Source organism: Rhinolophus sinicus, chromosome 14, assembly GCF_057876585.1.
Source record: "Rhinolophus sinicus isolate RSI-liver-muscle chromosome 14, RSI-T2T, whole genome shotgun sequence".
Lineage (NCBI taxonomy): Eukaryota > Metazoa > Chordata > Mammalia > Chiroptera > Rhinolophidae > Rhinolophus > Rhinolophus sinicus.
This window is the reverse complement of record NC_142514.1, coordinates 63,326,778-63,351,420: the sequence shown is the minus strand read 5'-3', so window position 1 is coordinate 63,351,420 and position 24,643 is coordinate 63,326,778. Positions and strand designations below refer to the sequence as shown.

General features: G+C 39.1%; 1 protein-coding gene across 5 annotated transcripts in view; it reads left to right on the top strand.

Moving 5' to 3' along the window:
• Window positions 1–1,680: 1,680 nt before the first annotated feature.
• Window positions 1,681–24,643, top strand: part of SSX2IP (SSX family member 2 interacting protein) — a 42,869-nt gene continuing 19,906 nt past the window's right edge. For 2 of the 5 annotated variants that reach the window (XM_019710196.3, XM_088791254.1), the window contains exons 1-4: window positions 1,681–1,818; window positions 20,915–21,046; window positions 21,658–21,827; window positions 22,586–22,798. In XM_019710196.3, coding sequence (XP_019565755.1) covers window positions 21,004–21,046; window positions 21,658–21,827; window positions 22,586–22,798 — 426 coding nt within the window. In that variant the 5' untranslated portion in view covers window positions 1,681–1,818; window positions 20,915–21,003. Of the gene's footprint in view, window positions 1,819–1,868; window positions 2,028–20,914; window positions 21,047–21,657; window positions 21,828–22,585; window positions 22,799–24,643 lie in introns of those variants that run through there. The other 3 variants (XM_088791255.1, XM_074335061.2, XM_074335060.2) reach the window with 3 other exon arrangements.

Below are 24,643 nucleotides of genomic sequence, written 5' to 3'. Positions count from 1 at the left end.
TGGGGGCGGGGCTGAAATTTCCTGAGCTCACCTCAACCTGAACCAAACCGTCTTAAAATCCTACTCTGTAAGTAGTTAGGTCACAACACGGTATTCTAGATCCTGCTTATTAAATTGAGCTCAACTCCTTTAGCTAATCAGAGAGTGAGCTCTTGCTTTTAAACTGGAAGTGAAATGGTCAAAATGAAGCTTTAGGTGTTATTTCAAAGAAAAACTGGCACATTAAGTTTCTTCTTAAGATGGGAAGAGGTGTGGGATTTTAGGGGGTGGACAATTGAAATTTCAAAACTCCTCTAGGGAGCAGGGGTTTCATGCTCACTGGATGGTGGCCAAGGTAGGAAGTAAGGAAAAGACTTACTCCCACTCCATCATTAGTCTGTTAGAAAGTAATGTAATCATTGGTAATAATTGCCTTCTTTCCTCCCCACCAGCCCTGCACTAATAGCCTCTTTACAATGGTGGGCCCCAACGGGTTATTTGGCTGTCATTCATTTAATCTCAACAGCATCCATTCCGTCCTCCTGATCCTTTAGGCCAAAGGCAAACTGGAGAATTTCGTTGGACTCTGAAGTTGTCGCCATGGCTTGCTCATTTTCTTGCCTCGATCTTTCATCCAGGATTGGGGATGTGTGCGTGTAAATTGGGAAGAAGGCACTAGTCCCTCCCTTGTTATTCATTGTTAATATTTCTTATTTTGTCTCATATTATTGTGGTATTTTGGTTTCAACGTGCTCTCAGGAGCCTCCTTAAAACACCAAACCTGTTTTCTCTTGAGTAAATCCCTTGGCTTTACACACCAAAAAAATAAGTTAAATAAATCATCGAAGTATATCTTTGTGTTTGTAACAACTCATATGCTTGCGATTTCACCATCTGATCTCTTTCCTTTCTCCGGTCTCTTCTCTTACCCGGAGAATTTTAGGCTGACAAGGAACCCGGGAGGAGCTGGCCTGACCCCGGCTGCGGTGCAGCAGGCGTACATTTTCTTTTCACATATTTTGCTGGGCGGGTGTGGGATATTTTTGCATAAATTTCTCGTTCATTAGTGCCATTTCTTAGTCTTCCGCCTAGGTCGTTTTCTCTGCCCTAATTTTACGTGTAACTTTCTCCCGGTTGGGTCGTTTCATCCACGATTCCCGACGCTTGAACATCCCTTTCCCCGGGCCTGACCTAATTCTGGGGGCCGGCTGTTTGGTTTACTTCTCCACTTTTGCAAGCGCACGTGGCTCTTCAGGGAGCTTCACTTTTGCTCCTACGGTGGGTGCTGGGGTTCACTGGAGCTCGGAACACGTGCTTTAAGGCAGCCAGGATTCCCTTCCCCCAGGGAGTCCGAGGCCCCGAGCTCTGCAGGCGTGAGGCGGGGCAGGGAGCAGAGCCGGGCCGGGTGAATCACAGGGCGTAACAGGTGCCGCAGACGCAGCTGCGCCCGCATCTTGCTGGGCTCCAGGGATAAGGTTTTCTTTTTCTCTGAGGTTTTTTTTTTTTTTTTGGAGGTGGGGAGGAGGCTCGAGGCCCCCACCGAACCAATGCAGGCCGCGGTTGTTCATCGCCTAGCAACTGGCGGAGCCAATGGGAGGCGGCCGGGCCTGCGGCGCGGGGGCGGGGTGGGAACCTTGCGGACCTGTAGAGGCGGGGAGGAGGCCTCGCGGGGCGGAGCGGAGCCCGGCTGGGGGCGGAGAAGGCGGGAGCCGGAGGCGGAGGCGGGGCCGCCGGCCCGCGGTGCTTCGTGAAGCCGAGCTTGTGCCGGCCCTCCGGGCTGAGCGAACCGGTCTTGGACTCCTAGTGGTGCCTGCCCGCTTCTCCCGGGAACCGTGACGGGTGAGAGCCTGACCCCGCGGCAGGGATTATGACGCGTCCGCCTCACGGGCGACGGCGCCGGCGGGTGGTAGACGCCGGGGAAGGGCGGGAAGGCAGGCGCGGAGGTGAGCGCCGGCACCTAGCTCGGCGCGGCCGTTGGGGCCGTTGGTGGAGGCGGACAGGCGTTTACCACCTCTCGCCCCGGCGATGCCGGGAGGAGGCGGTGGGAGGTAGGTGCCAGTTCGGGGACCACTCCTGCGGGTGATCGCAGTGCTGTGCCCTCGGGAGGGCTCCGGCCTTTGGAGCCCCAAACCCTCTGCAGGATGGAGAGAGGGTGGCGCCTGGCGTGGGGTGACGAGCGAGGCGGGGACGTGGGGGTGGCGGGGATGGCCAATTTGGGGCTGCGGTGTCTCAGCAGAGGCTGCGGGGCTTGCGGGCTTCGGGATTTGTTAGCTCGAGCCGCAAGAGGCAGTCGTTAGAATGAGTTACTGGGTGGCTCGTGGCCGCTGCAGTGGAAGAGAATCCCAGTGATAGTTAAATGTCTAGGGGAAGAACTTACATCATCTAAGAGGCAGAAATGTGTGAGAATATTTTGGTGTAGAATTTTATAGTAACGTACAGAAAGCTAAATTATGAGCTCCCTGTCCTCTTTTGAGCCTATGCTGGTCGCCCAGTTATGCAAGTCACTTGGGCCCAGGAAATGGAATCTGCTAAATAATTCGTTCTCAGCATGTGTAATATGGGAATCTTTAGATTATTGCCCCACTTAAGGGTCCGTAGTTATGATTGCCGAATTATCATTACTTGCAAGGCGGATGCTGTTGTTGTTGGATCTGAGCGAATTGAGATTTCCCTTTTCTGGACCCCATAATGGGGTGAGGATTAGAAGAGGCATTCCTCCGAGCGTGGTTCACAAGTGTAAGAGGGGACTTCCTGGAATTTGACATAGCTGGGCTCCCCTGACAGTTCAGATTGGAGTCTAGGCCTAGAGATGGCCGTGAATGATGTGTGCCTTGGAACCCTTCACGACTCAGGAGGGATTGGTTTACTCTTTAAGTAGAAGAAAATTCTGGCAGCCTTGACCCTGACCTGGAAAGCTAGGTATGACGTAACACATTTAGGAGACTGAACAGAAATTGAAAAGAATTAGAGATCCGAAGAGAGAAAAAAATGCCTTTAGAGTTAAAGTTTAGGTCAAACTATCTTGAAATTTAGAAGTTGAGCTTGGATTCTGTCAGCAAAACTTAAACTGCAGGCCTAGGAAGCTTAGGTTATTCATTCAAATTAAATAAGTAAAAGCTAATAACTAATTTGACACTTCTGCCTGCTGTCAGTGAAAATTTCTCAAAATGGTTCTTTGAAAACGGGATGAAGGAACTGATAGTTAAAATGAAGGCTCTTTTAGTGACTCGCTGGGTCCTTTCAGCCAAGTAATTTTATACCCTCCCTTTCCTTCTCTTTCCCCATGTGTACAATGAAGATAGTAAAGCCCTAGGATTAAGTATCATGAGTGAAGCAGCTTGAAGATAACTGCAAGGACTTAGTTATTCTAAGATGAAATGTGAAGATCTCCTCATAACACATTGCGCCTTGTGACAAGACTTAATATGCCAAAGCATAATATGTTCCAAACCTGCTGAGGTGTTATATGAAAAAACTAAAACGTTAACTGTTCAGATGATTTGCCAAAGGCCTCAAGGCCAACACAAGATTAGGCCCATCCAAAAATCTGACACAGCTGCTCTTTGACAAAGCTGGCTATGACACAGGTTTTATAAAAGACGTTTGAATGTCTTCTATGTAATATGCATCTAGAGATAAAAAGATACTGCCCCAGAATTGTGTGATTTTAATACATTTCACATGCGTACATTGGAGCAATTCCAAAGCTTTTTAAGTGATGTTTTTCCATATCATTTACCAGTAGTTGTGAATATGACTTATTGGTTTGACCAGATCACGGAGAGGTTTTGGTGCTGTGTGGGTCTGTTTTGCGTCTGTTGATGGTGATCGTGATTAGCTGATGATGAAGATACAAGTTATCTTGAATTCACAAATTTATAGGGTGAGATAGAATAGAAAATAGAATAGAAAAGTACACCGTTGTTGATAATGGAAGACTACCAAAAATCTTTACTTTTGATAGTGGGTCAATACTATATAGTACCAGCAGAATTGTGTTTTGTTTTTTTTTGTGTTTTTTTTGCGGGGAGGGGAACAAGACTTTATTGGGGAACAGTGTGTACTTCTGGGACTTTTTCCAAGTCAAGTTGTTGTCCTTTCAATCTTAGTTGTGGAGGGCACAGCTCAGCTCCAGGTCCAGTTGCCGTTGTTAGTTGCAGGGGGTGCAGTCCACCATCCCTTGGGGGAGTCGAACCCGCAACCTTGTGGTTGAGAGGACACGCTCCAACCAACTGAGCCATCTGGCACTGGCCCACGTGGGAATCGAACCGGCAGCCTTCCACATTAGGAGCACGGAGCGCCAACTGCCTGAGCCACCGGGACAGCCTCTGAATTAAGTTTTAATAATTTATTCTTTCAAGAAATATTTATTAAATACTTACTAAGCCTCTATTGGCCAGATCTGAAGACAAAAACGATGAGTGTTGCTTTGTGGAGTTTGTTTTAGGAAATTTATAGTATAATAAGGGAAAGAGCGAAAATAGAAAATAAAAATCGCAAATATGAGAAGTCTTTAGAAAAGAGAATTTCAGCTGTGTCCTGACGGAGGACGGGGTGGGAGAAGACGGCAGCAGCGTCCACCTGGTGAACACATATTGATATGTTCCATGTACTGTTTTAGGGGGTGCAGGTGGTTTGATAGTTAAAACAGGTGGAGTGGGTTAGTGATAAGATTGGAGAATATGGCTGTGACCTTTGATCAGTAGGTGATAAGGAATCTTTAAAAGGTTTTATTCAGGGGAATTCTATTTTATTTGATTTTTACTTTAGAAGGGTATTTCCCCCCCCAAATCAGTAATTTGAGTGCTCCAAAAGTATTCTAAACAAAGTAATATTTGAGAAACAGCAGTCCTACACAGCAATTAGAAACTTTGAAAGTATTTTATTGAAGCCCTTGAAACTTTAGAAAAGTAAAAATGATTATTCGTATAACTTTTATTCAGTATCTTTTTTGTTTTTCTTTTTTTTTTTTTGAGGTATAATTGGCATAACATTAGTTTCAGGTGTATAACATGATTCAGTATTTGTATATATTGTGAGATGCTCTCAGTAAGTCTAGGATCTTCTACTTTTAAGTTTGGGGAAATAAAGATGCAAAGATAAATAAGATACAGCCCCATTTTCAAGCAACTTGCAATTTAGTAGGAGAGATAACACAATTATAATGCAGTGCAGAATCTGAGTGTCATAAGAGGCATAAAAATGTCAGGACCTAGCAGTGCAGAATTTTGAGATGAGAGAAGACAGAAATTCAAGTTAAAAATGGTTCTTAAATAGAAATTAAACTGGGTGCCGTTAAACAGTCAGTGCAATCTTAACTATACAATTACAATTCTCATCTATTAACCCCTTTATACATTGCCCTCTTACCCTTTTGAGTGAAATGTTTGGTTTGCCCACCATACTGCTAGCTGTGGGACCTTGAAGAAGTTATTACTTGGCCCTTATTTTCTCTGTGTCTTAGTTGTCTCATTTGTACGTTAGGGATAATAATACGTACTTCATAGGATTGTGATGATTAGATAAGAAAATATGTTAATATCCAGAACAATGCCTGGAAAAGTAGCTTACATTTATTGAGCACTTAATATTTCTATTTGATATAAAACGCTGTAATTGAGTAAGAACTAACTTGAGAGGATTTCTTTTTGTCACTAGTGGATCTATCCATGAGGATGCGATAAAACCTGTACATTCATAGAAACCAAATACATTCTGTTAAGCTTTGTTTTTTATTTCCTTTTCTTATTTGCTGATCACTTTTCTGAAAGCCAGTTTCCATTTTTACCCCCCAGCTTTGTCATAAAGTCACTCATCACCAAATCCAACATAATTTTCCGTTTAGGTCTTGCACTTTCTGTGGCATTTGCTGCTGTTCACCGCTCCCTCTTTAAAACTTTTTTCCCTTGGGTTTTTTAAAGTCTGTTCCCCTTCGCGCACCCCATTTTTATCTCTTACATCTAGGTCACCTTCACTCACCTGTTACATGTTGATGTCCTTTAAAGGGGTTTTTTCTGCTTCCCCTTTTTTCTGTATGGATGCAACTACCACACATACGCCGATGACTCCTAAATCTGCCTTGATGTCTTTTGATCTCCAGGCCCTAGTTTATCCCTGTTTGAACGTCTCCTGACAGCTTCTCTGAACCCAGTGAGTTCAACACTGAGCTCATTATCTCCACACACTGAACCAAACCCAGTTTTATTAACCTCACTCCTCTGTTCTCTTTAAGTGACACTGTTGTCTGTCTCGTACCAAAGTCAGATTTTTACAGGAGAGAATGAGTGCCTCCCTTTTGTACACTTGTCACCGTTTTTGTTAGTTCCGCTTCTGAAGTATTTCTTGCCCACCCTTCACTACCCTCCTTGTTACTGGCTAAGGTCGGCCAGCCAGCCCCTGGCCACTTACTGCCCAGTTTGCTACAATACTTTTGTGCGAGAGCTGCAGAAAATGGAACCCATTTTAGAAATATTATGATAGGAGGAGACTGCTAGAAGAATATTGTTAAAGAATTTTAACACGCATATGATTTTAAAATCATATACAGAGTTTAGTGAGTGGCCAGTAGAGAGTATAATCCAAGATGGGTATCAGCCATTGCATATACCTTTCACCTGAGAGTTAGTGGTCTAGGTTACAAAGGTCCAGTCTTGAGTTAGTCAGTCTTTTGCCAGTTGATTGTAATCTAGTTGTCTGTCCTTTCCTATGTAAAAGCACCTTCAACATTTCTCTTTCTGGATACAAATTTAGAAATACCCTGTGTAGAACCAAGCATGTAAAAGCAAGAAGACATCTTAGAAATCATCGGTAAATATAAACCATTATTAGCTGTGTTATTTTATAATGAGAAGATGGGCTCAGAGACTTTATATCATTTGGTCTGGATACTTGTTGAGTGCCAAGGGGAGCCCAGGGTCTGTGAGGCTTTGGAGTTGTAGATAGCTAGTTTTTGTTCTTACCTTCCAGATGAAATAGCTGGGGTGTTATTCCTGTCTTGCCGGTTTGTAACTGGATAAATTAACTAATGTCTCTGAGCCTCACATTCTTCCATCAGTAAAACAATGTTATATCTAATCGTCCTAGGGCCATCGTAAGGATAAATGACATAGCTGACGAGCCGCCTCTGGCACGCAATAGAGGCTCAGAGAGGTAGTTCTTCTCTCTCACCAGTTTCAAGTCATTAGTTGGTACTGGAGTTCTTCACTTCCCCTCCATAGATCCTTTGCACATTTGTGGATGGCTTCATGGATCCTCTAAAACTGTAGCCCAAATTGCCTGTTTTTATACTTTTAAGGGGGGAGAGTCATTGGCTCTGGATTCTCTGACCCCAAACACTTTAACCCCTGAGTTGGCAGTAGTCAGCCCTAGGACCCAGGGCTCTTGGTGTCTGTTAGCCAGACTGGGTAGAATTTAGAATTGTTTGAAATATTTGAGGAACAGTATATATATTTTTAAAAAAATTTAAAGGGCTTTAGGTGCCAAGAATCAGATTAGTTATATTCCTTGGCTCATGACACATTCTCATAATTGGAACATTTATTTAGTTTTAATAATATAATAGGCACTACCTAACAGAAAGCTATGACCTTGACAATAACCTCTATATAACCATATGTGCCCCTGCATACCTTTTTTCTAATTCCTTCACCTCAAGCAACTATTTACTGAATCCTACGTATATTCATTTCCTTGGTATTTTTTTAAATACAGTTTTATTGCATCTATAAGTTTTCCATAATATGTACACAATCAAAAACTATATATGTTACATGCCCTATTTTCTGAGACTTTTTTTACTTTATAATGCTGAAATTCATCTACTTAATATTATATCGCTGAAATTTGTCTATATTGTGTGTCACTGAAGTTTTCGGATTGCTGCATGATATTCTATTTTGCAGAAATGCCATAGTCTATCCCTTCTCCTGTTGATGGGTGTTTGGGTTGCTTCCAGGTTTATGCTCTTGTGCTGGTTTGCTGTTGTGAAGAGGGCTGCTGTTTTATGTTCTCATCTCCTGGTGTACACATGCAAGAATTTCTCTTGGATATATACCTAGAAGTGGGCTGGCTAGAGTATGTGAACAGGATATATGAATTTAAACTGCCGTATTGTTTGTTTTTCAAAGGTTCTCCCCGCCCTCCAGGTTTAATAAGCCTTAGCCAGGCATTCCTTAGGCCTGTTATTTTCAACCTTCATTTAGTACTTCGGAACACTTTCATTATTCTTGGAATCCATTCTGTGGCACCCTTAGGAAACAATTCCTTTTTGGTATTCTGTTATCTAAACTGCAAAAATAGAATACTAACTTATACTGGACCACATTTTCATAGAGTATAGCCGTTTAGCCGTGTTCTCAAACTTCTTGCATCAGAATCCCATGGAGAGTCTGTAAAAACACTGGTTTCTGGGTCTCACCGCCCAAGTTTCTGAATCTGTAGGTCGGAAATGGGACTTGAGAATTTGCATTTTTAGGAAGTTCTAGCTGCTATTAATGCTGCTGGTCCTGGGACCACAATTTGAGAACTGTAATCAGTGATTGAATTTGGGCTAACTACTACAGATACATGGTTACAGTATTCCAGAACAGATTCATGAATTATGTTTAGTTGATTATTTCCATTGCCTTTAGTAAACTTTTTACCTGCTACTTAATTCTTTTAGGAATGAAATACCAATAAATAGTAGTTTTAAAAAAAATTTATTTGGGCTTCTTAGCTGACTTTCAACCTTACAAAGTAAGAGAGATTTAAAAACAGTACTTCCTTTTTGTTCTTTGTAATCTTCATGTAAGAATATGATTGCTGCTATTCCTACCTCTGCACTGGAAGAATTTGAAATTGGTATACTGTCTCCAAGTTGTCATACTCTTAATTAATGCACTAAATCATCTTGCTGCTTCTCTAGCCAGCACCAGTCAAGATTTGACTGAAAGCCCTTCTAAGTTGCAGCATGGCTAAGGTATAGATTCTGATTTGTCATAATATGACAGTAGCACAACTCACACTAATATATCATCGAACTTCATTGACATTCATTCAGCAAACTTTATTGGGTTCCTATCATGGGTCAATTATGCCATCTCATACTAATGCAGGGTACAAACAGTAGTATGACAGGCCTGCTGACCAGGAACTCAAATTAGGTGGTGAGGGAGAAGTTTCATTACAATTAGATCTGTACTGTAATAGAGTTAATATAAAGTGTTCTGGAAGCACAAAGAGAAGAAAAGAGCAGTTTGGGGAAAGGCTAGAAATTTGGTCTCTATATTCACTAGCTTTTTCAAAAATGTTTTTCTGAGCTGCTATAACATTCAGTATTTTGTCTGCTTTTATGCAGTTCACCTTTCAGTTACTCAATGGGCATAGTTACTGTCTGATTTTAACTTAGTCTCAAGGTGAGGTGGTAGAGAAGTGAGTACCTGTATGTATGTGTTCCGTTTGAAAAGCAGCTCACATTGTGTGTTCCCACCTTTCCTACAATAAAGACAGTAGGGTAAAATAGTTAAATGTGCTGACTACTGTGGTTTGAATCTTGGCTTTGTCACATCCTAGCTGTGTGACCTGGAGCAAGAAAACTCTGGACCTCCGTTTCCTCGTCTGTAATAGGGGGAAATAACTATTTGGGTTATTTTGAGACTGAATTGAGTTAATGCACGTAAAATGCTTTAAATTTACTTGTTCCAAGTAAATGATTTAGGTGTGATCCATTTTAGTTTACTGTTAAAATTAGGTTGAATCTCATTTGCTAAACACGGTTGTGAAGACAGTGTGTGCACATTCTGGTACAAAAATCTGAAGAAGAAATTTTGATATAAATAGCTGCACTCGATTTCACTTTAGGTCCCAAGAGAAATGTGAAAATCATAGATAATAGAACTGAAAATTCTTTAAAGGCCATCTTGTTCAACTTCTAATTTTACAGATATGGATACTGCAAATAAAGAAATTATGACGGGCTAAAGGTTACTCCGTAAATAATAGCAGTGACACTGAGAACTGCAGCTCTACCCTCGGTCTCCTGCTCCTTCAATACCCTATGCAGCGGCCCTGAAATGACAGTCCCCTGAAAAAAATCTAAGTTTAATTGGACAGCCAAGACCAAAATAGATGAAAACATCAGCAATAAAAAGACTGTGTATAATAAAATGCCAGATGGTGCAGCGTAGACTCTATAAGTACACACCTATATGGCTTCTTGAGCTGCTCTCTTGATGCAGAGAAATGCACCTTATTACTGGTAGTTGCTTGAGTCATAGAAGGTTGATAGATTAACACTTTTTTGAAAAGAATCTTAATAGTTATAAGTCAGAGTCAGTCTCCCTCCATCTTTCCTCCTGACAACTTTAGATTATAACGGAGCCACAGGGAGAGGCCCTCTTGGCTAGGTCAGCCAGTATCTTTGCTCTTCAAAACATGGGGGCAATGTCTGCCTCCCCGCTGGGTTAGATCCACCCCCCCAGACACACCCTGGCATAGCAGGGCGTCAGTGTGGAGACGGCTTCATCTGTGCTCACTTGGATGCTTGCGTACGTGCGTGCGGTCGGTGCTAGGCACGTAATTGATTGGTGGAGAGAGTTTACCGGTTGTCTGAGTTGCTATTTCCACTGAGGGGCCGGGTGCTGCTGCTTGCACTGCCGTGGGAGAGCTTCCACTTTCATTAGCTCGGTAACTTGGCGTGAATCCTGTCTCTAAAATTTTTACACAATGTTACGTGTCCCTAAAACATTGCCGTATGTAAAGGTGTGCTGTGGACTATGTCAAAGCAGTCCTGGCCCACCCCCACTACACCCACCCATCCCGTTCCCCAGGGATGTCACTGGTAACAGTTTGTGGCTTTTCCAGACCTTTCTCCTAAGTGTATTTAGACAGTTTGATTTAGCAAAAGACGGTGATCATGCTATTCTCATCCGTGACTTCTTTCTTTCATGTTACACATGCAGATCTGCTTCACTTTAATACTCCCAGAGTATCCCTTCTTCTGGCAAAGAAGGGATTGGTTTTTAACTGTTTCTCTATTGGTGGATATTTAGATTGTCCCCCGTTTCTTGCCATTACAAATAATGCTGCTGTCAACAGTATCCTTGCATGTCATTACTTGTGTGATTGAATATGTGGTAACAGAAGTACGATTGATCAGTGGAAAGATTTATGCATTTCAAATTTTTGTAGATTGCAAGATTCCCATATAAACTACAAAACACTAACCTCTGGTGATGTTCTGTTTCCTTTACATAATTGATTATCTGAATAACTCTGGGACATTTGTATCATTTCTAACCAGGTGTTGCCCAACATGGCTTTGTGTGCTAAAATACTGAAGGTAAACTGATTAATCTGGAAACAAATGTTTTTTATTACTCATGCCATTCTCGTTAATTTTGGTGTTTGAAAGTGGTACTGTTCATCCCCATTGCCTCTGCTTATCACTGTAATGTCCTTTAAAAACATGGATTTTTTTTCTCATTATATGAAAAACAATTCACTTATCGAAAAGTTGGAAGACATACAAAAAGTAAAGATTACCCATAAGGTCTTCATGTGGGTGAAAATGCGTGAAGAAGGGATGAGAAGTGCTTCCCTTGCCCCCTCCCTTTTATATTCCCACGTGGGTCTTGTCTTTTTTTTCTGTTCTTATACAAACTTCTGTCTTTATAGGGAAAAATTTATACCTGTAAATATATACTCATATATAATTTTTTAAAGACCAAATAAGATAATAGATATTGTTCTACAGCTTTCTTTATTAGTTAACAAAATGTCATGGCAATCTTTCCAAATAAAATATCTAATAATAGCTAACATTGAGCACTTACCATATACCCAAGACCCTGTTTTAAGACTTTTACATGCATAAACTTATTTAATAAAATTGTTCAATAAATTTTAAAGCTAAATTTATTTAACCACAGTATAATCCTTTGAGGTAAAGACTGTTTTTACACTCCTTTCGCAGATGAGAAAAATGAAGTCCAGAGATTTCTGTTCAGGCCACTTACCTTACAAGTGCTGGCACTGGGCTTTGAACCCAGGTGGTCTGACTTTGGACCCTGTGCTTTTAGCCGTTGTAGCACACAGTTTCTCATGCTGCAGCAACAATTGATTCAAGGGTGTATATAAGGAATTTAATGTAGCTTCCTACTCCCTGAGGTACTAAGATGATAGCTTTCTAATGGGAAATTCTGGCGTGGAGCTTCACTGAGATTGTATCCCTCAACCCAAAGGGACACACATGAAATATTTTACCATACTTGTGTCTTCACGCTATTTTGTGCAGTCTTGGCCCAGTTAGGGGATTTGAGGTAATGAGTGGTGGTAAGAGGTACTGCTTCCTGAGCCTCATCCACTGGAGCCGCCATGCATGATGGTTAAGAGAATGGGCTCTGGAGTCTGGGCTGGGAAATATCCACCGGCTCTGCCACTTGCCAGCTATAGGTCCTTGGGCAAATTACCTAACCTTGCCGTGCTTCCATTTCCTTATCTGTAAAATATGATAACACATAGGGTGGTTGTAAGGATTGACTTCATAACATGTATTAAAGCATTTAGAACAGCACCTAGCACGTGTTTGTTAAATCACTACCCATATCCTAGTTATACTGTGCTTAGTTTTTCACCTGCTACCTCATTAAATAACCACAACGGATCCTTCGAAGTAGATAGTCTCACCCCATTTTCCTGGTGAGGAAACTGGCTCAGAGAGAGAGACTGGTTAGGATAGGAACCCAGGCTGTCTGACCCAGGCCTGTGAGGCTTGCACTGTTTGCACTAGACCCCACTCCCACCCCCACCTCCACCCCCCACAGCTGTAAATCCTCCTCACAGCTGCAAACTTAGTAGGGGGCAGATGATTAAGGAAATACATACCAAATTTTGAGTTTCAGCCATTCAGTTATATATTAAAATTTAATTTATGAAGAATTTATTTCTGTGGAAAATATCTATACTATTAAATTATACCACTCAGATGAAATCATTTAGATTTTAAATTTGTAAAAAGTAGATTTCCTAAGAGATTGAATTTAGTGTATTTTTATACTGATATGCATATCTTAATTAATGGTTTTGTTTAAGGTATCAGAGGCATTTGTAATGGAATTAAAAACTATAGTCTCCTCTGGAACAAAATTAGAGTAGAAGATGGTATTAATATTTTTAGTAATCATAATATATTCGGTTTTTTATAGTAATAATATCTATTAAAGTATGCTGATTAACTAAATTCTTTAATTTTATGACTGAATTTGTAAGATAGGACTACTGTTTAAAGGCTTAGTTTTAACAAGTTTATTTTTTTCACCTAGCAATTTGGTAGCTCTGACTTTGAGATTTTAGCAAAGACTTTTATAGTTAGCTATTTGTGAAAAATCCTGTGCAATATTTAGAAGCCCAGATGGTATAATGTTACCACATTCCTGTATAATGAAAAACTATTATTTTCTGACACTTGATTAAAGTTTGTTTTAGAATTCTGGTTAGGTAGACAATTGCGCCTTCTCAAGTTAGAATTCTGTGTTAACTTGAAAAGAACACTTAAAATAGTGTTCTGTGTGAAGGAAGTCTTGTAATCGTGGTACTACTTATGTTTCTTCTCAGCTCTCTTTCAGTGGGTAGGTGTGTAGGAGAGATTTTGGGAGATGAAGAATAACTTTTCTCTAAAGGATTCACATCTTATGCATCTTTTCCATTGCTGTTTACTTTATCTACTTTTGTTTTCTAGTTTGAACATGTTGTACTTATCATCAGTTATTCACTTGAGTATTCATTGATTATTCTATTAAGATTAGTGGGAAGGTACAGAAATGTAAAATGTGTGGTACTTAAAGAGTCTAGCTGGGAAAGATGAAACAAACTGCAAGTGTATGGAGGACCTAGAGAATGGAGTTTCATGGGCTGTGTAGAGGAGATGATGGTGGTTGAGTGGGGCTTTGAAGAAGCTTTAGTTTGGGGTAGGTGAAAGAAGAAAGCATAGGTGGAGCACACAGGCTGGAGTGAGTGTGTCGTATGTGGGACTCAGTGCATTTTGTAAACATTTTTTACTGAGCACCTGCTGTTTCACGACCTATTGGATACAAAAATGAATATGTACGTTCCCTACCCTGTAGAAGTATGTGAATTACTGGGGAAGGCATCCAACTATAATGATTTGATTAATTTTAATACTGGATGACATAATTGTCATAAACCTAATTGTCGCGTCCAGCGCAACATGGGCAGTGAGTGAATGAGAAGGGGTGGCGAAGGGTTAAGAAAGAAACAGAAATCAAGAAAGTTTTGAAACACAGGCCAAGGGTCTCACAGCCTCAAAGGACTGAGAGCCCCAAATTAGGCCACCTTGTAGCTTTTATTGATGCACACACAAGGAAGTAGCATTGTTTTTTTTATGGTCTGTGAGTCCCATACACCAAACCAGAAAACTGGTTCAAACCAATCACCCTTGCCTGCCGAAAGTCCCATGATGTATTAGTAATTGTTGTTTGTACCTCCCCAGGGGACAAAACATTTATGCTGAAACTTGCTGAGATGGAGAACTGATGTTATCATATCTAGAATCACTTCCCAAGCAGGTTGTGGGAAGGAATACAGCCACAGAGGCAGAAGCTCTCCTTAGCTGGGGAAAGGTGGGGGTCTGTGCCCACCTCTGTCAGCCCCGTGAGTTCTCCTGGTGGTCCCCACGCGACTGTGCCTGTCTTAGGTCGGTCCTCCCTTGAGGAATCTTACCCGTCATTGCCTAGCCAGCCATCCTTTGGGGCCAAACAAGGAGACATAAGTGTAAACACAAAGGTGAAGCAAAGTCCCTAAAAGGATTAGTCTCACAGACTCTTCTTTCTTTTTAAGGGGGGGACAGACGGACAGGCAGCCTCTTGACAACACCTAATTAGTTGCTTTTGTAGTGTATGGTATCACTTTAGTTATGTTTCATCACGAGACGTAAATTGTGGAAGGAATTAAGATATATGTATGTATGTATGGTATGTATGTATGTGTGTGTGTGTGTGTGTGTGTGTATATATATATATGTATATATATATATATATATATATATATATATACATATATATATATATTTATGTTATCTATTGCTGCATAACAAATTACAATTAGCAGCTTAAAATAACAAGCGTTTATCTTCCAATTTCTGTTGTGGGCGTGGCCTAGCTTGGTACCTCTGGCTCAGGGTCCCTCCCTGGGCTGCTTTCAAGGTGTTGGCCAAGGTTGCGGTCATCTCAAGGCTTGACTGGGGGAGGATACTTCCATACTCATTCCCATGGCTCTTGGAAGGCCTCTGGGCCTCACTGGCTGTTGACTAGAGACATCAGTTCCTTGCCACATTGGCCTGTCATGGGGCTGCTCAAAACATGATAGCTTGCTTTCCCCAAAAGAGGGGTTCAAGGGACAGCAGATGAGAACCAACCCCAAACAGAAGCTACAGTCTTTTTATGATCTAAATTTGAAAATGAAATGCCATCACTTATGCTGTATTCTATTTGTTAGAAGCTAGTCCTTAAACCCAGTCCACACTCAAGGAGCAGAATAACCCAAAGGTATGTACCGTGTTTCCTCGAAAATAAGACCTACCCTGAAAATAAGCCCCAGTTAAGATTGTCAGCCAGACAGACGCATTTAGTACGTTATGACGATGTTCCAGAAGAAGATGATATGACTGTATTTGAATAAATGTAGATTGTTGTACATGAAAAAATAAGACATCCCCTGAAAATAAGCCCCAATGGAGCAAAAATTAATATAAGACCTGGTCTTATTTTCAGGGAAATACGGTATAAGACCCGGTCTTATTTTCAGGGAAACACGGTACAACGGGAAGCAGGAATAATAGAGGGCTATCCCAGAGGCTGCCTCTCCCAAACTTCTACAAGTGATTGATGTAGATAGAGAACCCCTGAGTCTTTGGAAGAGAAAGAGGAAAAACCAACCAGGGAACTTTTCTGATGGAAAGAAACAGTAGTAATTAATCTGAACCACAAATGTTGCTAAAGATCTATCTACTTACTTTTGATGTTGTCTTAATATTTACTCTGGGATAGAATATGGTAAAATGAGTTATTTAATTCCACTCTTGTTAAACTTTCTATGGAACTGATCTCATTTTTAGGAATTGTTTTTATACCTTTTCAAAGCAAAGTGTTTGTAAATGGAATAAGGCTACTGTTAGTGGCAGCGCAAAGAACAAGTTTATGTGTGCCTCAATTTAAGTGATAGGTAAGTTCCTTTAAGAATTGTGTACTCTGAATGAAATCATTTAAAATGACTTATGGGAACGCAAGTGTTTTTAAAGAGACTTCATGGAAATATTTATTCTATTCTATTTTTAATACATATCTCTGTATCTACCTATCGATCTATATATAATATATATCTCATATATACATGAGACAGAGAGAGAGATGCATGTTTAGGGTTGACTGGTGATAGAGCAAAAAGGGCACAGTTTCAGAGACTGAGATCTGTGACCAGGTTTCACAACCAATTAGAAATGTGACTCAGATAATGCTATTGACGTCCCTGAGCCCAAGTTTTCTGTCTCTAATACAGATAAATATATATGAAAAAAAATACTTTGACATGAAGAATGATAGATTTATAAAACTTACTAAAATCTTCATTTTCTTTCAGAAAGGGTACAGTTATGTTAACTTTAAATATGTCACCGCTTCCCAATTTTCTGTCAGGATTCTAACCTAGAAAATGCTCGATGATTATGTTCTGCAAAAGCGTTTTACCCAGAACAGACCAGAGTACCCTTGCTCATTTTACCTTTGAGTACATGGCATTGGTACTTTGGGGCCCATAGCAGCATAGAGGGAAGCCAGTTTCTCAGAAATAGTAAGATAACATTTACACTGAAATGGTTGCTCTTTTACTGCAATTAGTAAGATTTTCTATTATGAAGACTTACTTATTGAAATGTACATAGAGAAATACTTTGCATGAGGGGTTTATTAGATGCCGACATACAAATTATCTACCAATAAGGAACAAAACTGTGTCTCTCTGATATAGGGACTAGGAGAAGGAATTCTTATGGAATACCATATAGGTTTTTATTTGCTTTAATTTATTTCAAGATTGTTCCCTAACAATCTTAGGTGAATGAAATGACATTGACAAGATGTTTACATTCTTTGGTCTTCAAGTTTTGCTAATGAAATTCACTCATGAGTTTGATTTATGTTGGAGTCTGGGCAGATGTCACAACCAATGGTATATATAGAGAATTGAGGATTACAAATTACTTGAACACGATTCATTATTAGCTTTTTTCTTTTCTTCTGTAGTGAAACTATAGTAACAATGCTGGTATAACCAAGTTTGTTTTATATAACTTGTCATGGACAATCATGTCCACTAGATAATGGTTGATGTGACTTTATTAATATATAATATGTATTATGCATATAAAATATGGAGTTTAATTCAGGGTTTCAGCACCAGGTTTTAATGGAGTCCTTGGCTGCCTTTGAAGCTTTCAAGTTGAAATGAACTTGTGGTAGTGTTAGATTTATGCAAAGCAGAGATGCTTCTGTTATCTTTTTTCTTAAATTAGTCTCTTGGTTGGGGAGTATGTTGATTAAGTCTTAAGTCTCGTTTCTTGGAAAAACTCGTTGGTTAACTTTTATCACAGGCCCTGGAGTATATAATTAGTTGCATCATCGAAAAGAAGAGGACTTAGAAACTTCTAGATTTTATGAAATCATAAACTGTTAGTAAGGTTTTTTGTTTCATAGCACTTCAAAATGGAGTTTTCATTTTCATTGTGAACATTTAACTGAATATGTTACAGGGTTTGTTGTTGTTTTGTTTTTTTAATCGATAGGCCAGGCAACAATTGAAAGTCTAAACCTGTGGCCACTGGACAGCTAAATTCACAGAGAAAGAGTACCTGACTTAAATTATAACTTAAAGAATGGATATGTAGTAGACAACATTTTAGTGTTTGAGGATGTTTCTGTATGAGGAGAGAAGGCCTTTAGAGCACTATTGTGTCTTATTTACAAACATCTTTTAAAAAGGGACTTGGAAATGTGCCTATTTCTGTATTGGTCTGATCTAGTCCCTACTGCTAACCTGCGATTACAAAGAATTAACCCGCTGCCTAACGTGTTCTTATGAGGATGTCTGTCTCGAGATCTTCTAAGGATTTATGTTTAGTTTTTATAAAGAGCTACGGTGCATTTTGTTACGGGTTTTAGAACCCTGTCATTGATACCAAAAGTCACATCTGTATGTAGATGATGATGATGATGATAACTGATATTAATTCCATGTGCCCCGTATGCCAGGCAGTGTGATTAAATACTTTATGTGCATAATCTCACGTAAGCCTCAGGGGAAACTGAAGTCCGAGCCATTATAACGGCGATTTACCAGTGAGAAAACTAGGGCTTGGAGAGGTTAAGTAACTTACCCGAAGCAGAGCTGGCTGAGAATAGATGAGTTTATTGTCCCTTGGATCCTGTTTTACATATAGCTACTATCTCTGAAAGCCGAAAGTAAAATCATTGTCTGCCTTGGTGCAGACTCAACCTTCATCCCGCTTGTCCTGTTGCTGAAGGCACCCATTTAAGGGCAGTGGGAAGTACAAAATAGTTCAGGGTGCTCTTACCGAGGCACGTGATTCAAAACATGGGAAAAGATCAGTGCCAGACTGGTGGCCTTCTGTGTGGGTGTGGGTGTGACGTCATAACTACTACACACACAGCGTCATTTGCGTTGTATCGTATGCTGCTCTATGACCTAGGAATCATCTGTGATTTTTCTTTTGCCCATATTTCAGTCCATCTGCAAGTCGGGAAGGTTCTGTCTCCAGGAACCTAATTAAAAAAAAAAAAAAAAATCCCTACTTTATCCATCTGTCTGCTTCCACTGTTAGAGCTGTGGTGTAACACTAGTCTTGCCTGAGCTATTGCAGTAGCCTGATTCCTCCCAGCCTCTCCACTGTTGTTCACCTGTAATCTATGCAAAGGGTAGAGCAGCCACTGATCTTTTTTAAAGCCTAAAGGAGATCATGTTGCTTTCCTGCTGAAACTGCTTCCGTAGCTTTTCATTGCAATTTAGAGAAAGTCCAACTGCCTGCCGTTGATCCTTGCTTACTGTGCTTTGAACGAACGGGTTTTCTTTATGTTTCTCCTACTTACCAAGTTCCTTTCCACCTTACATCCTAGCACCTACTGTTTCCTTTACCTGGGCTGTTCTGGCCATTGAGCATCTTGTGGCTGAGTCCGTGTCGTTTAGATCTCAGTTCCAGTGTAGCATCTCGGTGCAGCCTTCTGACTAATCTAGGTACACTCACCCCTGTGCTCTCGTGTTACTGTGTTTTATTTTCTTTATAGTTCTCATCTCCCTCTGAGCATTAAGTTAATGTAATTTAGTTTATTCCTTACTTACCTATTTCTACCCCCACTAGGAATAGAGAGCAGGGCCTAATTTGTGCCTAGAATAGTGTGTCTGGCACATAGTAATACAATTAAAATTTTATTGGATGAATGAAAAATTTTATTTCACTTTAACATTATATTGTGAACATTTCCCCACAATTTAAAATATTCCGAACAAGGTTTGTGAACTCTTGATCCACAGTCCAGATCTGGCCTAAAGACACATTTTATTTGGCTTATTAAAAAGTTTTGTTTGAGGTATAACTTACATGTAGTCAAGTGCACAAATCTTAAGTGTACCGTTTGATTACTTGTGCTAATGTGTGTACCTATAACTGTGTCTCAGATCAAGATACAGAAGGCTTTTTCGTATCCCCCTCCCAACTACTCCTCCTTCCTATAGATACTTGAATAATCTTTTAAGTTAGCTTCTAACTTTAAAACTTGGGAGATTTCTCATAAAAATCCAGAATTTCAACATTTCTTTAAAAATGGAAAGATGTGGCAACACAGGACCTGTGTTCTCTTTTGGAGACAATTTGCTATAGCTGAGAAACAGCCGTCCAAAGTGTTGGCATGTGTTCTCCAGTTTGCCTGCAGTCTTTACCTCTCCTTCTTCTGTCCCTGACCTCAATTCCCATTTATAGTTTTATTTGCATTTTTTATGATGGAGAAATAGTTCTATAGAAAAGTGAAAACATGAATGGTAGACTAAAAGGGTTATGTGTTTCTTATAATTATGCATTTCTTGCCTTTTATGTATTTGTTAGCCACCCTAATTCTACTTGGTTGTTTAAAGGTTACACAGTGTCCTATTGCATAAATGTGTCATTTATGTAACCAGTCTTCTACTATGAAACATTTTGGTTTTTTTACATTGTAAAAACAATTTATTGATGAATCTTTGTACAAGTTGTTATTTTATTAGGATAAAATTTTAGAAGTGGAATTTCTGGATTAAAATATTTTTTCATTTTTAAGAATTTTGAAAAATCTTACCAAATTGCTTGGTAGTAGTATAAATTGAAATAATTTTTCTGGAGAGCAATGTATGGAAATATTCTTTTTCTCTACGTCTATGTCTATACTGCAAACTGTAATTAGAAATACACGTTTTGCTAATATAGTTTGTAAAAACAAACAAAAAATGGGAATGCTGGCCAAGAATTTTTTTCATCTCATCTACATAAATATGAATTATACTTTATTTTAAAGGATATAAAATAGAAATATATATTACTTACAACAGTGCTGTACCTTAGATGTAAATTGTGAGTGAAATCACGTACCATGTACTTTGTATATGAAGTTATGTGAATACCTAAGTATAACTGGAGAAGGCTTTAACCTTCACCCTTGCACACACATCCGCCAACACAGAAATTATGAGTTCTGCTATGTTCTATGTGAGTGTACATGAGGGTAAATAACGCAACATCTTTCTGTTTTGATGTACCTAACACCTAAGTCTTACACAGTGGTTTTCTATTTGCTTTCATATTTTTAATTAGATACTGTTATTCTATGATTTGCTTTTTAAGGAGATGCCTACATGGAAGAGTTACAGCAGCTGGACCATATGATTCGTTGCTGAACTGGTTCCTCAGGTATCCTGGCTCCAGCAACTGCTATGGGAGATTGGATGACTATTACAGATACAGGTCTGTCTTCAGGTAACTGAATTTAAAATAATTGTAAGCTAATGCAGTCATTGTAAAGGTGAGTTTTTCAATGAAACTATGGAATAAGGACCGCAAATATTGAAGGTGTGACTAGAGAGAGACAAGACATAAATAGTTGTAAAATATCCAATTTCCATCTTGAGTAAAATTATCAGGGAGAGCTAAGAATTGAGCCATAATTAGTGGTGTTAGATCCTTTGGATGAATAATAGATTACTTGATTGTTACTATTTGTGAGGAAATTTTTATGCATTAGAAATAAATTCATTAGCTACTTCAATGCATTTCTCTGATTTATTCCTGTAATCACAAAAGCTGTGAGTGCATAGAGAAGTGATTTTTGTCTGTAACGCTCATAAATCTAAATCAGTGTAAATTAAGGCAGCATATCGTAGCTTAACATGTCTACTAAGGGCACCACTTTATAGTTGTATCATTTTGGAAAGAAAGTATATAGTTTTCATACAAAACCCAGATTTGCCTTAATTTGAAAATACTTAAAATATTTATACAATTCAAAATATTTGGTTTTGGAGATTGTGTTACCTTTGCATGCATTTTTATAAATTATTTACATAAATGCCTTTTGTTGATTCTTTCAGAAAGCAAAAATATATCTCAATATACCTCAGAAACAAAGATGTCTCCATCAAGTTTATATTCACAGCAAGTGCTATGTTCTTCAATACCTTTATCAAAAAATGTGCACAGTTTTTTCAGTGCCTTTTGCACAGAGGAGAATATTGAACAAAGTATTTCCTATCTTGATCAGGTAACTTTTTTTTTTTTTGTAAGGAGCAATATCACAAATTATGCTATATAATAGAACATATTAACGTTATGAGAAAAACGCTTGTCAAGTACAAGTATATTGTTGTGTATTGGTCCAGGACTTATACTGTGTTTCCCTGAAAATAAGACCTAGCCGGACAATCAGCCTTAATGTGTTTTTTGGAGCAAACATTAATATTAGACCCGGTCTTATTTTACTATAAGACCGGGTCTAATATAATATAGTATAATATAATATATAATATATAATATATATAATACTGGATATAATATAATATAATATTATATAATACCAGGTCTTATTTTACTATAATGTAATACCTGGTCTTAATATTAATTTTTGCTCCAAAGGCACATTAGAGCTGATGGTCCCGCTAGGTCTTATTTTCGGGGGAACACGGTATTAGATCTGCAAAGCACTTTGGTGACCACCTGTCTATTACTAGATACAAGGTAAACATATTATCGGGAACAGTTGGCCTCCTGTCAGCCCAGGGCTCCTCCACTGGGAGTCTCACCTTATTTTACTGATGTGGAAACCTGAGTTCCTTGCTGTAAGTGATTGCAGAGCAGAGGCGAAAAGAGCCCAGTTCACTCAGTTCTTTGTCCTTTGGGATATTTGCTACTTTCTTAACTATCTCAGGATAGTTTTCTTTCTTTCTCAGAAAAGATTTCTGTCTTTTGTTTCTTTACTAAGTTGTCTGGTAACCAACTTTCAGGAAAACTTTCTCCTACCAGGAATTGACTACTTTCGGTTTTCCTTCATTATACGAAGAATCCAAAGGTAAAGAGACAAAGAGAGAATTAAATATAGTTGCTGTTTTAAATTGTATGAATGAGCTACTTGTACTTCAGCGGAAGAACCTTCTAGCTCAGGAAAATGTGGAAACACAGAATCTGAAATTGGGAAGTGATATGGACCATCTGCAGAACTGCTATGCAAAACTTAAGGTAGAAACTATATGTCAATCTGTATTTCAATGCCATTATTATGTAATTTGATACTGTAAATTTTCATTGGCACTGTCAAACAAATTTTAGGGTTAATTTTTTTAAGTTTTAGGTTTTCTTTTTTAACTGGTAAGTCAAAGTGGACTTATAGTAATTTGTGCTAATCCATTGTACTGCTTCCTAATATCTATGTTGACAACATTGATTTTATGAACTGTTTAGTGACTTGCTGAAATCTGTAAAAAGTTAGATTAAGAAATATTTTTATCTGAGGAAAATAGGATTTCCCTGCCCCATTCAATCTTGCTTAATAAAGTAGATGCTTAATTTAAAGAAGTCTTACTGTGAGAAGCTGTATCAGTTAATTCCAAGAAAAATATTCTAGAGGGCATCTATGCCAGAGTTGCTAAAGCTCAATAGTGGAAGCAGGTTAGATAACTTTTAACTCTTAGAAGTCCCTGGGGCTCTAGAGAATACCATAAAAGAATGCTTTCGCAAACTTGCTTGATTCTCTGAACAAGGGAAATATTTTTCACAGGTTCATTGACCTGCTACCTTAAAATCTAGAACATTCGTTGCTGGCTTCTACTTTGCTTTCATTCTTTTATGTTTTCAAAAAAAGTGTGTGTGTGTGTGCGTGTGTGTGTGTGTGTGTGTGTGTGTGTGTGTGTATATATATATATATATATATATATATATATATATATATATATATGAAGAGAGAAGAAGGTATCCAAAATCACAGTATGGTAGGGATTTATGATTATATATTATGAAGGATGTAATATAATCAAGGCAAATATTTTTCTAAATATACTATTCTATTTTGAGTTTCCTTATTTGTGAAAATAAAAGCTTTTGAATCTGCATACTCTCAGAAGATCAGCTTCCTTTTAGTTTTTCACCTGTTGGCCCATGCTTCTCTACTTACTTTTCTTCCTCTGTATTCTCTCTCCACCCCGCTTCCTCCAAGAACATATAACAACAATTAAAAACAAAACAAAACAACTCAGTATCTTGAATCCCTGAGCTCTTTTGGAGAATAATAGGATCTCTGTATGTAATTTAGAAGGTTTGTACAATAAAGAAGTGGCCTGGGATTGGCCTACATGTGAACACTGGGAGTTTTTGAGGATTGATTTAGAGAAGCATCTTGACTTCTCAGCAGCACCTGCCCCTACCAGCCCGTCATTGCCTGAGGCTATTTTATAATGTCTTCTTGGCTCATATACAGTGATGACAGTATGTTTTCTCTTTAATAATATTTTCAGGGTTTTGTGTATCCTATATGCCTAAGGGATAGAGATTATCCAACTCTGTGTCTTGGCAGACTGGGGAACTGTGATGGGCTGGAGGGGGTAGGTGATACCATCCAGGCTTATCAAAAGGCTGTGGGTTGTGGACACTACTTTAATCTTAATCAGAGAAACCTATAAGTCTTATGAATTAAATTGACCCAGAGTTGTAAACCCGAGACTAAGGTTTAAAACTTCTCATATCTGGGCACCTTTGGCCAAGTGTGCTGTAAGTAGCTAGTGAATAATTACATAATGATATTGGTAATTTGGGGCTATTGAGCCTTTCCTGTAAGAAGAGATCATTTATTAGGACTATCCAGAGAATAGAGTATTTTCCATGATATCTTCGAATTTGGGATTTGACCTGGGCCAAAATCAGGTATTTGGGGTGAACAGAACTGTGAACAGAAATGTGTGTTCAATTGGAAAAGTTGCTTATCCATCCTTGAAGAGTTTCTGGATCTAGCATATGATTCATTCAATTTGTTGAACAAAATTTGTTGAGTATATTTATGTACTAGGCACTGGATTTCAAAGATGAATGAAA